The 14,673-nt window shown below is 32.1% G+C and overlaps 1 protein-coding gene across 1 annotated transcript in view; it reads right to left on the bottom strand.

Moving 5' to 3' along the window:
- Positions 1–10,152, bottom strand: part of LOC143063814 (uncharacterized) — a 100,204-nt gene extending 90,052 nt beyond the window's left edge. Inside the window, exons 1-2 of the mRNA XM_076236195.1 lie at positions 10,029–10,152; positions 980–1,087 (exon numbers count right to left, since the gene is read on the bottom strand). Of these exons, the coding sequence (XP_076092310.1) occupies positions 980–1,087; positions 10,029–10,083 (163 nt within the window). The 5' untranslated portion in view covers positions 10,084–10,152. The remainder of the gene's footprint in view (positions 1–979; positions 1,088–10,028) is intronic.
- Between the last annotated feature and the right edge of the window lie 4,521 nt (positions 10,153–14,673).

The raw sequence follows: 14,673 nt of genomic DNA, 5'->3' as shown, positions 1-14,673 counted from the left end.
TTAATTTTGAGATAAGACATGTGTTTAATATTTGTATGATATGAAACATCAGGAAAGGGTCAAAATAACGATTTGACTGAAGGTTGACATCACCTTTTAGCTGAACTTGAAGATTATTTTTAAAAATGAATTTTGGATTAAATTTTCATTTACACTTCTAAAGACAATTAGAGCTGTAGCCTGGGTTATTGTTGAAATTTGAATTGAAGATCATAAAAAAGTAAACTTAGAGTAAAGGATTAACCCAAAGTACGGATTATGTTTTAATTCAAAACTTGAGTAAAACATTTAGATCCAATAGTTAACCATATAATCCAACTCCAAGTAGCAGTTTGAATTAAATTTTTCAAGTTTAAATCAAAGGGAGCTATTCATTTGGGATGTTTAAGTACGCAGCCATGTTCAATTACTTTTAAAAACCTGTTTTAACATGTGATTTTTTTATTAATCATTATCAAACTGCTGAAATTTACATTCCTGTTCATATCGCACATTACTATTTTGTTAGTAGCATATATATGCAGTCTGTTGTAAATACCTAATCTACGTCATTTTTGAAATTTTAGAATTGTATTTATAAGCGTTGCTGTGTTCGGTTTTAATTGTATAAATTTCAAGATTGTTATACTAGTAGTTAATTCAGAATAGATTGATATGATTCATTTTACATCCTAATCATACTGATGAAGGATATCTGTTATCCGAAATATTTATAGATAACTACATTTAATGTTTCCTTTTTTTAATATTGATGTTGTTTTGTACACTTTTAAGACGTTTATATATATAGAGAGAGAGCCTATGTGGTCAAGTGGTCTGGCGCGTCGGGCAAAGTGCAAGGTGATTTGGTGCCACGATATCTCAGTAGCATCAGTTCGAATCCCGCCCAGGGAAGAAAAGAAAAAAATTCTCCCGCAAATTTAGAGATATAACATTGTTGAGCTGTTGTTTAGACGAATTATATATATAGTATATATACCTCCATTTAGATTGCCTTCTTGTGCAGTATAAGAACCATATTCGGTTGATGCACTCCACTGATCATCCTTCAGATTTATTAATGATGGATTTATACAGTCACTGCCATCTGAAAGTAGACAACATAAAATTATATTTCAGTTTTTAAATGTTTGGAAGAATTGGTTCTCAAATTACATAAATTTTCAATCTGATTATTTTTTTAGAATAAGAATAAGATTTTTTTAGTACTTAGACAAATAAATCTTTGCACAAATAATACATATAAAGTTCTTGCAACATGTCATGGGTAAAAGTTTATTTTAGATCAGTCTTTTTCATTTTTTGTTGATGATTTAAGATTAAGCATGTTCAAACGCAGGCGTGTCGCAAATTATAAAGCTTTAATATGAGAAATCCACAATTTTGTAATAAAAAGTCATAAAAAAAACTCTGGAATTTACCATTTTATTCAGTATCAACAGGCTCACCTGTCAAAAATGTATTTTGAATTACTGATATTTTTTTTATTGTTTCCACCTATCTACTTTCGTTTTCAATACGATATTATAAACAAAAACTTTAAATGAAGTCAAAAAGTTTCTTTTAAAGACAATAACTCGCACAAGGCGTCTGCCAATTGCTTCGGTCATATTGGCATTTATTAGATTTTGTATTGTTGGTCTTTTTTGCTATTCACAGTAAATTTTTACTTATCTATGTTCTTTTTCCATATGATATAATAGAAAAAAGAATTTGAAAGTGAGTAAAAAAATGTCATTTAAGGGCAAAAACTCTAAAAAGGAGTGATCCTATTGTTTCTGTCATATTGACATTTATTTCAGTTTCTTTTGCAGGTCATTTTTGCTGTTTACAGTTTCTATCAATCTATTATAGTTTCCAAGATAATAAGCAAAGTTAACACTTTAAATATAGAACCCCAAACATAGGTAAAAGTGCGATACTCATATTTGTGGTTATCCAGGATACAGTCATATCGGCATTGTTTGTAGATCTGCTGTTGTTGGTTATTTTTGCTGTTTACAATTCTATTTTAGTTTTCAAGATAACAGGCAAAAACTAAAGGCACTACGCATGATATGTTCATACGGATATTGTTTTTTTATTTATTTTTTAAGTATTTAAATACAGGCAAAGGTTTATGTTTTTCATACCTCAATAACTTTGTTAGATCTTTTTGAATTTTAGAGGACAGGAGCTTTTTTATGACCAAATGTAAGTCTCCAGAGTCTTTTTTTTTAATTATATCTATTTCCATTTACCTGTATTTTACTGACAAATCTACTAAATATTTTACAGTCAAAATTAAGATACAGTCTAAGGTTCATGTTTTACTGATAAAAGGACTTAGATTGTTTGCAGATAACAAGTAGATACTGTCTGGGGTTAAAAGATCAGTATTTTGGTAGGTTCGATTTGTGTGCTTAATGTCGAACTGTGGAGTCAATATAAAAATAAGAAGATGTGATATGATTGCCAACTCTCCAATAGAGACCAAACGACATAGAAATTAGTGAAAACTATTGATCACCGTTCGGCTTTCAACAATGAGCAAATGACACAGAAATATTAACAGCTACAGGTCACCGTACGGTCTTTAACAATGAGCAAAACCCATACCACATACCACATAGACAGCTATAAATGACCCCTAAATGACAAATATAAAACAATTCAAATTAGAAAAATAACGGCCTGATACATGTACAAAACAATGAAATAAAAACAAATAAGGTATACATCAACACTTTTTCAACTTACTTATATAGTTTGTTTTGTGTAAACAAATATTGTCTATTGTCTAAATGTAAACAACATACACATTAAATGTTTCGTAAACGATTTGTTTCAATTTCACTGAAATATACACAGGCACGTATTTCTATCCATATTGAAGGTCGACTGTCCATATAATAATAGAAGCAAAAAATCCCGATACACTGTTTAATGTAATAATCTGAATTATGGGCAACAAGCTTATGAATATGAGTGTTAGCAAGTCTTGAAGTTTATTACGAATGTTGGTTAGAGGAACCGCATTTCATTATAATCACGACAGTTCGGGAGACCACAATAGTAATTTTAGAATTAATCATCTCATGCATATTCATTAGTAATGTGCATATTTAGCTTAGTGTGTAATTACCAATTCTCAATGTGTGTTTTGTTCAATTTATTTTATCTCAGTGTGTCTTTTTAAAATCTCAGTGTGTAATTTTAAGTACTCATAGGCGAGTGACATTCAGACCTGAAAAATATTTTTAATGCACCTATCTAACACACAGCTATATTATATATCATTCGAAAGGAAAACATGTGTAGATTCCATTTTTCCCGGTCGTAAAAGTGAAATATGGTGCAATTTTATTTAAATTGGGGTCAAAGGTCATTCATAAAAAATTGAAAGAATAACGCTTTTGTAGTATTATTGTCTTAATTATTTGAAGTAGCTGGTAATATAGTTAATTCAAGTTTTACTTTACACGATACTATTATAACGTCTCTCTGATTCTTAGTTGCATATCGTTCATGGTTGGGCGATAATTTACGTCATTTTGACGTTTTCACTCTGCTATATGTAAAACGGTACTTTCTGCAAAAACGACGTATAAATGTGTTAATATTTACTATAATTGATGGTGTGCCATGCAAAATAAAAAAAAATATGATGAAATATTTGTAAGTTGGACGAGTAAAAGGGAGAGAAAACAACGCAATAAAGAGAGTAAAAAGTAGAAGTCTTTGTCCCATCAACAGTGACAATAGTCTCCTGTTTGTTAACAGCCTACAAACCGTGTCAAGATCGGAAATCACTATCGTACATGTTTAATACAACCACAAGCAAAGTTAAAGAGGATACATGAATCACATTTTAGGTCTGTCCGTCCGTCAGTCCCCACTTGATTGTGGTCTGTGTCGAATCAAATCAGAAAACTTATGCATGTACATGTATACAGATGTATACAGTTCATTCAAAAACCAAATATAAAATGCATTGCTTTGAACTATAGAACTGATGTTAAACACACTTAGTTCAGAGATGTATTATGGGATGGCACATGGTTCTTCATAAATTAATTCAGTTCATTTTGACATTGGCATTGACATTTGAGCCGTCAAGTTTTCAAACATTGTTTGATTCCTTCTTGTCTGGTTTGCGTCCGGTCCATATCTTTTGAACCGTTGAACCTGGGTTTTCCAAACTAAGTATATGAATATACATCATATAATAGGGGATGGTCATAAGCTAAAATCAGGTCACTGTGATATTGATCCAATCATAATGGAATCCTTCCCGCGACATATATATAGCTTCAAAGCTAAGGTTTACCAAACTTCAGATACAGAAGTCGGTTTCACTTAAGACAAGATTAATCGTAAGTAAACTGAACTATTCATGACTTATGACCAGTTTTAGTCGTAAGATTCGTTGTGAAACTGACCCCAGATGCAAAAATTAGAATGCGGTGAATTACAAACTAAAGTTAGGTCCCACGGTGACCTTTATTTTGACATTTTGGATTATATAATTTACAAACACTTTAATTTCTAAACGTATTTTTTTTTTATTACGACTGCATTTATTTTCACTCACATTTGTGCAGACAAAAGGTTTGCAGTTGAAAATGCAAGCATTGATTTCTTACCAGTATTCAAAACTTAGATATATATAGATATTTATCACTAATATGAAGGTACGTGGAGTTTGCGGCATTTAATTCGGCTAACTGAGCCTGTAAAGCTTTTGCTTTACTGGAATAATCCTTGATATTTCGCTGTGACTGAAATAATTCTGTGTAACAGAGGCTTTCAATGATTTCAGCTCCCTAATGCATATATTTTTCCTTCACAAGAACAAATTTATCAAATCCTGCAGAAAGTATGACGTATTAAGACCACTTTTGTCTTCTGTACTCATACATGGGTAAACCTACTGCCGTATTTGTTTGTTATACGACGCCATGTCTTTGTTTGCTAGCTTTTAGAACATGTAGTTTGAATCATGATGCACTTAGTGGTAGGGGTGATACGATGGCAATCTTTTTGGTTGGAAGTCTGATATGTAGCTTGCTCAAATTGTCTTGATTTGACTTGTACATACTATTTTTGGTTAATGACACTTTAGAGTTTTCTTGCAGCACCGATCTGTAGACGTGTCAATATGAATTTTGGTTAATTTGTGATAGACCCGCCATCTATTGATGATTTCGAAAGCGTTCACAGAGAGTTTTCTTAGGAACAAAGATAGATGATGAGCTGTTAGAACCTGTAAGAGCATGAACTGCTGGTAAAGGATAATAAAATTGAGAATGGAAATGGGGAATGTGTCAAAGAGACAACAACCCGACCAAATAAAAAAAAAACAACAGCAGAAGGTCACCAACAGGTCTTCAATGTAGCGAGAAATTCCCGCACCCGGAGGCGTCCTTCAGCTGGCCCCTAAACAAATATATACTAGTTCAGTGATAATATATTACATATATTTAATAAAAAAAACTATACATGCACAATAATTAACATGGTGCATCGCCAACCATAATTCCCACTGGTTATAGAACTCGTAACAAGCACACAGTTGTTCCATGTCTAGAATACAACGAAGTGTCAGGTCAGCATTGACCCTCTGACATTAGTCCTCTTAAATTGTTAATCCGTATTTAGAATAAGAAGCCTGAAGATATCATATTATAAGTCCGGTACCTTTGATAAGTATGATTAAAAGGACACTATGATATTTGTATACCAGAGACTAAATGCTTTGAGGTAAACAACTATAGCTTATCGTATGGCCTAAGTCAAGAAGCAATAGCCAACACTGTATAATAAGCGATAGAATGAAATTCAAAACAGTGTGGCTGTGGCCATTGATTGACACATTAAATTCATCCATTGACTGGGACAATTTACGTGAACGTTTGTCTGTAACGACCACTGTTCACGACGTACCTACGATAGACATTTAAATTGTGGGGTCACAAAAGGTTTCTTAACGCCTTTAATTATAAAATAATTTGAAAATTAATCAGAAATAACCTTTATGTTTTGATTTATATAATTGGTATAAATCAAAACATCGTGTTATTTCTGATTAATTTTTCGAATTACTTTATTAAGGTGTTGAGAACCTTTGGTGACCCCATAGTTGAAGTGTCTTTAAAAAGTACATAGTGAGCAGTGGTCGTTACATACAAATGTTCACCTAAATTGTCCCAGTCAATGGATGAATTTAATGTGTCAATCAATGGCCACAGCCACACTGTTTTGAATTTCATTCTTAAGGTTCTAAAACAATTTTAATTAGATACCCAAAAGCTTGATTCATGCTCAAAACTACAAACAAAAGCAAAAATCATAAAAAGCAACTAACGACAACCATAATGAATAACAAATTAATTTGAAAGATATCCGGCATATGATCGATTGTTTACGTTAGACACGCGTTTCGTCTACATAAGACTCGTCGGTGACGCTCGAACCAAGTAAAACTTCGAAGAATATTTAAAACACGTAATCCTATGTAAAATACGGCTTAGATAATATATATGCCTGAGGTAGAACATTTATTGTATTTCAAATATCTACGAAAAATTAAAAATTTGTCAACTGAATGAATAGATATCCCCATATATTAAAGTATATATAGCATGTCAACATACAGGCTCTTGACGTGGCCCTAGCACATACACTATGCTTCCTCTAAAATACTGACCAAATTTGCAGCATCAATAAGTCTACCATATGCGATGGTTAAAACGGTAGGAAATTGAGAAAGAAGTATTTTTCAATAGTTATTCATAATCTCTGCCTTTTGTTAGTGCAAATTGACTAAGAATAATAAGATATTGGTTTTCTACCAAGACTAAAAAAAACACGTTGAAATCTTAGCTTATATATATAAGGTCAAAGATTAATTTCAATCATGTAAAGATAACATATGATGATTTAAACGAATAAAAATTCCCCTTGAAAATGCAGTGAAACGTTTGTGTCCTAACTACACAATAATGTTGGCCAACTAAATTAGACTCAACTCAAATATGCATTTTGCCGTGCAGACAGACTGGAGCCAGCATTTAATCAAATTTGTAATTCATTACAATACAATAGTCTCATATACATATGCAAACATCATAAATAACACAGTTATAGTATCTAAACTAAGTAATTTAACACCAACTTTGTGAAACAAAAAATATACTTCCGGCAACAATTACAATAATAAATATCTATTAACTTCCAAAAGCATTCCAAATGTTAAATATCATATTATGAATAGCCGTCATAAACGGACACTCGCCGCCCAGGAAAACCAACTTATATAGTTTGGAAACCTGCGTCACGGAGCAATGCAAGAACCGTTTCTGGGTAATGATGCCGTACTCCATCATGATCATGATTATAAAAAAAAAAAAACTTTTTTTTTTTATACAAAAAAGGAAGTTTTAACTGTACGATGTCTACGACTAGAATAGAATGACCACCTAGACAATTTTTTCACGAACCCGCGAAAAACAAATTAGCATAACAAAACATTAGGTCACCTGACCTAGCAAATCATCCCATTAACCCATACAAAATATTATAGAAACTTTAAGACAGTATTTTTCCGCTATACTGCGAAACGCTGAAAAATATATTTAAACACAAAGCTACAGGCAATAATACACCTACAGTAACGCTAAAGGGAGAGTCAAATGCTGTTCTGTGACCAATTTTTATGAGTTATATGCTAGTATATGATATGGTTTTGCTTATTTGTCACAGTTAGAGGTCGTACGGAGACCCATAGTCATGTGATAGTTGCTTACATCCATTATATTTGAACTCTGGTGGATAAAGATGTGTTGTAGTCCAAATCTGTACGAAAGTTAACTTAGAGCAGTTAGAAGGACTGCTACCTAAGTTAACTTTATAACGTTTAAGCAAACCTGCAAGTTAACTTTATCAGGCCCAACCTATGTCTGATTTTCTAAGACTGCAGCAGACCAGACCTAGAGACAGGTTAGCTTGACAAGACCCGACATGCAATTAGGTCTACTGGTAATTAACCTGTCCTTTGGACATTGTCATGGGGACATGTTTGCCTTTTAATCGGTCCTATGGATATATATTTTTTTACCTTATTTGTTGATACATGTATGTGATGATACTCAAAATCGAATCGGTCCTGTTAACAAGATATTTTGGGCCATGTTAACTTAATTTTGGAGTAGACCAAAGATAACTTTTATTAGAAAATGTCTGGTTCGGACAGAGCAGTCCTGATCAATTAATGCTTTTAATTGATATAGTTCGGCACAATTTAATGTAGGCAGTAGTTTGCAATGTACGAACTGGTAAAATAATACTAATAAAAAAAAGAATGGATGCATTGATCAAAACAATCCATTGTAATATAATTCTGGTCGATTATCAGTTGGTATGTCCCGCGGTGTTTTCAGTCTATGCAGTTGTTAGCTCGATTTTCATTTCATTTTTAAGCACCAATATTTATTCCATTACTTTAACTATAATTTCAGAAGGAAATCCAAATATTTGAGTTAAATCAATATTTGCATGAACACTTAGTTTAATGAGATGTGTATCTACTTAAGCAAAAATCATAGTGCCTGGCAGAAAATAAACCGAAAATGTAATGGTAATGAAAAATTAAATAAAACAAAATATACATGTACCTATGGAAATTGTGTTTGCCACAAACAATGCTACTGAAATATTTTAAAATATTCATAGTATATATAACATTGTACGTATGGTAGGTATGCTGGTGTAAAATAGAATGAAATTCAAAACAGTGTGGCTGTGGCCATTGATGGACACATTAAATTCATCCATTGACTGGGACAATTTACGTGAACGTTTGTCTGTAACGACCACTGTTCATGACGTACCTACGATAAACATTTAAATTGTGGGGTCACAAAAGGTTTCTTAACGCCTTTAATTATAAAATAATTTGAAAATTAATCAGGAATAACCTTTACGTTTTGATTTAAATAATTGGTATAAATCAAAACATCGTGTTATTTCTGATTAATTTTTCGAATTACTTTATTAAGGTGTTGAGAACCTTTGGTGACCCCATAGTTGAAGTGTCTTTAAAAAGTACATAGTGAGCAGTGGTCGTTACATACAAACGTTCACCTAAATTGTTCCAGTCAATGGATGAATTTAATGTGTCAATCAATGGCCACACACACTGTTTTTAATTTCATTCTATACTTTACGGCGGGTGCATTCAATGGGGACCATCAATATATATAAAGCTGTTTACCTAAATGCGCATATTTGTAACTTAGGAAGCTTGAAATATCAATTCAAATCAAACGTTCTGGGTGAAATCGACCATATCCGTTACATGTACTTAAACAACATATGTATTTAAAAAAAAATGTATATATTACACTTGTTTTTTTACATGTCTTTATAACATTAAATTGATAAAATATAAAGCTTTAAATGCTAAACAGATTTTGAAATCGGAATATCTTGTTATTGAAATGTAAATTAAACTGAAATATATTTTTTTTTTAATCTATCATATCCGCGTGATGTTAAACTGCTGCTGTGAAATGGTTAATTTGAAAATGAATTTGTTATGTTGGAATGTAATCCAAAAGAAGACCTCAAATACAGATTTTAATAATGTTCTCCAAATCTTCTGGGAATTTAAACCAACTTGAGGCTTGAACTATATAAAGCACAGTATTCGCAAACTAAATATTCAAGATGTCTTATACAATACTCATACTGTTGAAATATTTCTTTTTCGACGCATATACGTTATCGGTTTCCAGTGTTTGTAACTTATTATTTTCTTTGCCCACCCCTAGTCATTGGTGGCCGTCGGCTGTTTTCTGCTGTTTTGTCAGGTTGTTGTCTCTTTGACACCTTCCCCATTTCCATTCTCAATTTTATAATCCAGGACTTTGTAGCAACACGAATGCGGTCTAGATCTAGTCTCCAGCAAAACAAAACAATCATGTTCCATGGCAGAAATTATACTGAAACTCCAAAAGCAATTAAAAATTGAATAAAACAAAACATACCTATGGAAATTGTATTTGCTGCTAGCAAAGCTACAGCTATATATATCAAAGTCATCACACTGTGGTACTATGCTGTTTAATATACTGCATGTGTATTTTAGTGTAGAGCCTATATGATACAAATATATATGACTGTTTATCGTGTTTATTTAAATACGCACTTTTATAACTAAGGAAGCGTGAACAGTTATTTCAAAACAAACATCCTGGATGACAAAAATTGTTGACCATATCCGTTGCTGAACAACATATATATATAGTAATGGTATGCGTTACACTAATTTTTTGTTTTGGAATACCTTGGTAGGATTCAATTGATTAATGATGATTAGTTTAAATTTCCCAAATTCTATCGAGTTTTTAAATTATTGAGATCTTAATTAATAAATAAATATAAAACTTCAGATTTGTTAAAATATTTTGAAATCTGAATATTTTTATTATTAAAAGGTAAATAAAATAAAAAAGTATCGCTTATTATATTTAAAATACTTTGAAAGTATTAAATTGATGAATGCTTTGTAGTGGTTGATTTAAATTAAAATTTTCATAAGGATATCGAGTTTTAAATTTTTGAATGTCGTACTAATAAATAAAACCACCTCGGTGGTCTCGTGGTAGCGTGTTCGCCTCGAGTTCCGGAGTCAAACCAAAGATTTTAAAATTAGTTTGTTGTTCTCCGCTTAACACCCGTTGATTAAGGAGTGAGCAAAGACAGGTCGGATCGGAGACCCGAGTTAGAAAAATGTGTCCTGGTAGAGTAACATTTCATTCTGCGGACTGTTTATCTATCATCATCAGAGTTTTTGTTATAAAGTACTACTAGTATTAACTTTCGTTAATATTTGGTTAGTTCGCAAGTGAAAATCATTAGGGCCCCGCCTTTAGTAGTAGTATTCATATTAGCAACAACTGCTTCTTGAGTTGAAAAGTTCACATTGCAAAATTTTACCTATTAGTAATACATTTGTAGTTGTGTAAAGCGTCGAGGAAATGCTGCCAGCCGGGCATACATTGTAGGAACCCAGCTACAGAACCAAAAATGTATCATTAAGTCCAAGCACATCCTTCAGTGTACCAATCGATACACTCCCTACAGCATTATCTTACTGTTTAAAGCTCAGCGAATATTTCGGCATATTAAAATTAAATCAATACAAATTAAACAATTTGATATACACTAGTAAATGAATGTTTTAAAGTCTTCACTGTCTGGTGAAGGTAAATCCAGAAAATCATTTTGGACGCTTGAAATTTATAAGCGTGTTTTTTTTTCTTTCATTTTTTACTTTTTTTAATTGTTTAATATTTATTCTTGCCGGAGCCTTAATAGCTTACTATGCGACATGGGTTATGTCAAGGCAGAAAGCCGTACAATAAACTTAAGTAACTCACACCTACGGTATTTGGTAGGGAGTTGTCTATAATTTGCAACCATAATCAATATAACATTAATTAAAAAATTTGCTCGACTACACCGTATGATTTCTGCTTTAAATTTTGTGATTTTACTGGTACACACTTCAATTTTAAGGCGTAAGGGACAGAATCAACTCAGTAATTTTAATTTTATCGTTTATATCAAACAGGAAACAGCAGTTGTCTTATAACAACCCTATGTCCTATGGTAAAGATCGTGTCCGCTCTATATCTTGAGAACCGTTATCATTTCAAAGTTTATACTTGACAGGTATATAAACCAACACCAAAGGGTGTGTCATAATGTATGTGCAACTTCCTAGGTCAAATGTCAAGGTCAAAAACTTTGGTTTCAGTTGACAACCCCATGTCCTATGGTAAAGATCGTGTCCGCTCTATATCTTGAGAACCGTTATCATTTCAAAGTTTATACTTGACATGTTTATAAACCAACACCAAAGGGTGTGTCATAATTTATTTACAACTTCCTAGGTCAAAGGTCAAGGTCAAAAACTTTGATTTCAGTTGACAAACCCATGTCCTATGGTAAAGATACAATTTTTTAATGCACATTATTCACAGCGGGGCCAACAGAGATGGCTCCCATCTCAATGATATCTAGTTGAAATTGATAACAGTTAAAGAATTTAGTTTATGCAGTCTAAAATAGAAAGGGCTCGATCCGTTGCTGCAAAAAACGCTAAAAAAAAAACGACGATTTTCAAATCCGTAAGTTCATACGTAAACCTTGGGTACAAAAAACATTTGTTTGTGTATTTAAATTATATTCAAAATTGAACCAAAGTTTTAACCCGAAGAACCATGTGAAATAGATTTTGTATTCTTTAACTGTGTATTATTTGTGTATTGGGAGGCTTGGTAAATTTAAAAAAAAAATACTTGCTAGAAAAAATATACACTTTGATTAAAACAAATCAGTTCTTTAGAAAATTATTTTTGTTTTACATTAATTGCTTTATTATAAATTCTGATTTCTTTCACTCTGATTGAAATAAGACAAATAGCTTAATATTTTGAAGCATTTTGTTAGTAACATATTTTTATTCTATATCTAATATAAAATATTGAAAAACCAGTTTCAGATCAATAAAAAATACGGATTTTTATCGATTTTTTTTATCTTGTGAAACTTTTATCAATACAACACACTAATAATACTTTGTTTAGACGCTCAACTGTGATTTATTACCGATTGAAAGTGTACGTCCGTATCACTGTCAACGATTAGAAAGAAAATTAAATATTTGTTACAATAATTTGTCAGAAATCTGCGACGAATATCATTACATCATGAAAGACCCTGAAATAGTATACCAACCGACAAATCTTCTTCCATCACAAGTCATTATCACATGATACCAAGATTTAAATATATATACAAACCAATACATGAAAGTGGCCGGTTGGATCCCTGTTGTAAACGTTTTGATCCTTGAGTCCCTTTTTACGGTGTGTCAACTAGTTCTGTATGCTTGTCTTTGTAATGACGTTTTGAAAATGCCTGTATATACCAAGTCAGGAATATGACAGTTCTTGTCCATTCGTTTTTGATGCGTATTGTTATTTGATTTTGCCATGTGATAATGGACTTTTCGAATTGATTTTCCTTTAAGTTCAGTATTTTTGTGATTTTACTTTTTATAGTTCAAGGACGTAATATGTATATAATCTGGTTAAAAATTGAGTCGTGGATTTCCTTACCACAAATTAAACACATTGACTAAATTCTTTCACACAAACTAAAGTTATGTTCGAATGAACTTTTAGCTAATTTTAACCAATTAGGCAAATTAGCATGTTAATAAAAAAAGACACAATTCAGAGAAGCCTCAAATATTTTTTTTTTGTTTCAATTGTACATCAGATAAAAAAATATATTAGACGGATTCGCTTTTACCACACACCTGGACAGTATTTCAAAGCTTGCATGGTTTTCCGGGAGACAAGCTCTTGGACGACCCTAAATTTTATTCTATTAGGGTGTTAGCATAAAAATCGTTAAAAAAATATTACGAATACTGTCTGAGTAGTATTCATATTAGCAACAACTGCTTCTTGAGTTGAAAAGTTCACATTGCAAAATTTTACCTATTAGTAATACATTTGTAGTTGTGTAAAGCGTCGAGGAAATGCTGCCAGCCGGGCATACATTGTAGGAACCCAGCTACAGAACCAAAAATGTATCATTAAGTCCAAGCACATCATTCAGTGTACCAATCGATACACTCCCTACAGCATTATCTTACTGTTTAAAGCTCTGAGAATATTTCGGCATATTAAAATTAAATCAATACAAATTAAACAATTTGATATACACTAGTAAATGAATGTTTTAAAGTCTTCACTGTCTGGTGAAGGTAAATCCAGAAAATCATTTTGGACGCTTGAAATTTATAGCGTGTTTTTTTTTCTTTCATTTTTTACTTTTTTTAATTGTTTAATATTTATTCTTGCCGGAGCCTTAATAGCTTACTATGCGACATGGGTTATGTCAAGGCAGAAAGCCGTACAATAAACTTAAGTAACTCACACCTACGGTATTTGGTAGGGAGTTGTCTATAATTTGCAACCATAATCAATATAACATTAATTAAAAAATTTGCTCGACTACACCGTATGATTTCTGCTTTAAATTTTGTGATTTTACTGGTACACACTTCAATTTTAAGGCGTAAGGGACAGAATCAACTCAGTAATTTTAATTTTATCGTTTATATCAAACAGGAAACAACAGTTGTCTTATAACATATGATTTTTTGCTTTCTTTTTTAATTCCCGTGGCGTTTTGGCGTAAAAGGCCACATGAGCTTTTGCAATCACTTGCATTGGCGTCCATCCATCTATTGTCGTACACTTTTTTAAAACCTTATACCTTGAAAATACTGGCCCAAATGTTACAAAACAAAAGTTACCTTGTTTAAAAACATATCCGGGGATTTATTCTACCAACAAACATGGCCGCTGTTGCTGAAGGAGGACATTTGGGTAGATTTTATATTTCGGCTAAAGGTGTAATACCACCAAATCATAGTACGTCACATCCGGTTGTTTACGAAAAAGGGTGGGAAAAAATATTCCCCTTGAATTTGACAGTTGTAGGAAAATAATCCTACATTTCTGTCCTGTAAAAATATCTGAGTCATAAACATATATCTTGGGTGTTTCAAAGCACCATTTTTATTAGTATGTTCTATAGAATATTTTG

The sequence above is a fragment of the Mytilus galloprovincialis genome, chromosome 2 (assembly GCF_965363235.1).
Source record: "Mytilus galloprovincialis chromosome 2, xbMytGall1.hap1.1, whole genome shotgun sequence".
In the NCBI taxonomy this organism is placed as follows: Eukaryota; Metazoa; Mollusca; class Bivalvia; order Mytilida; family Mytilidae; genus Mytilus; species Mytilus galloprovincialis.
Note: the sequence above shows the minus strand (reverse complement) of the source record. Positions and strands in the feature narration are given on the sequence as shown.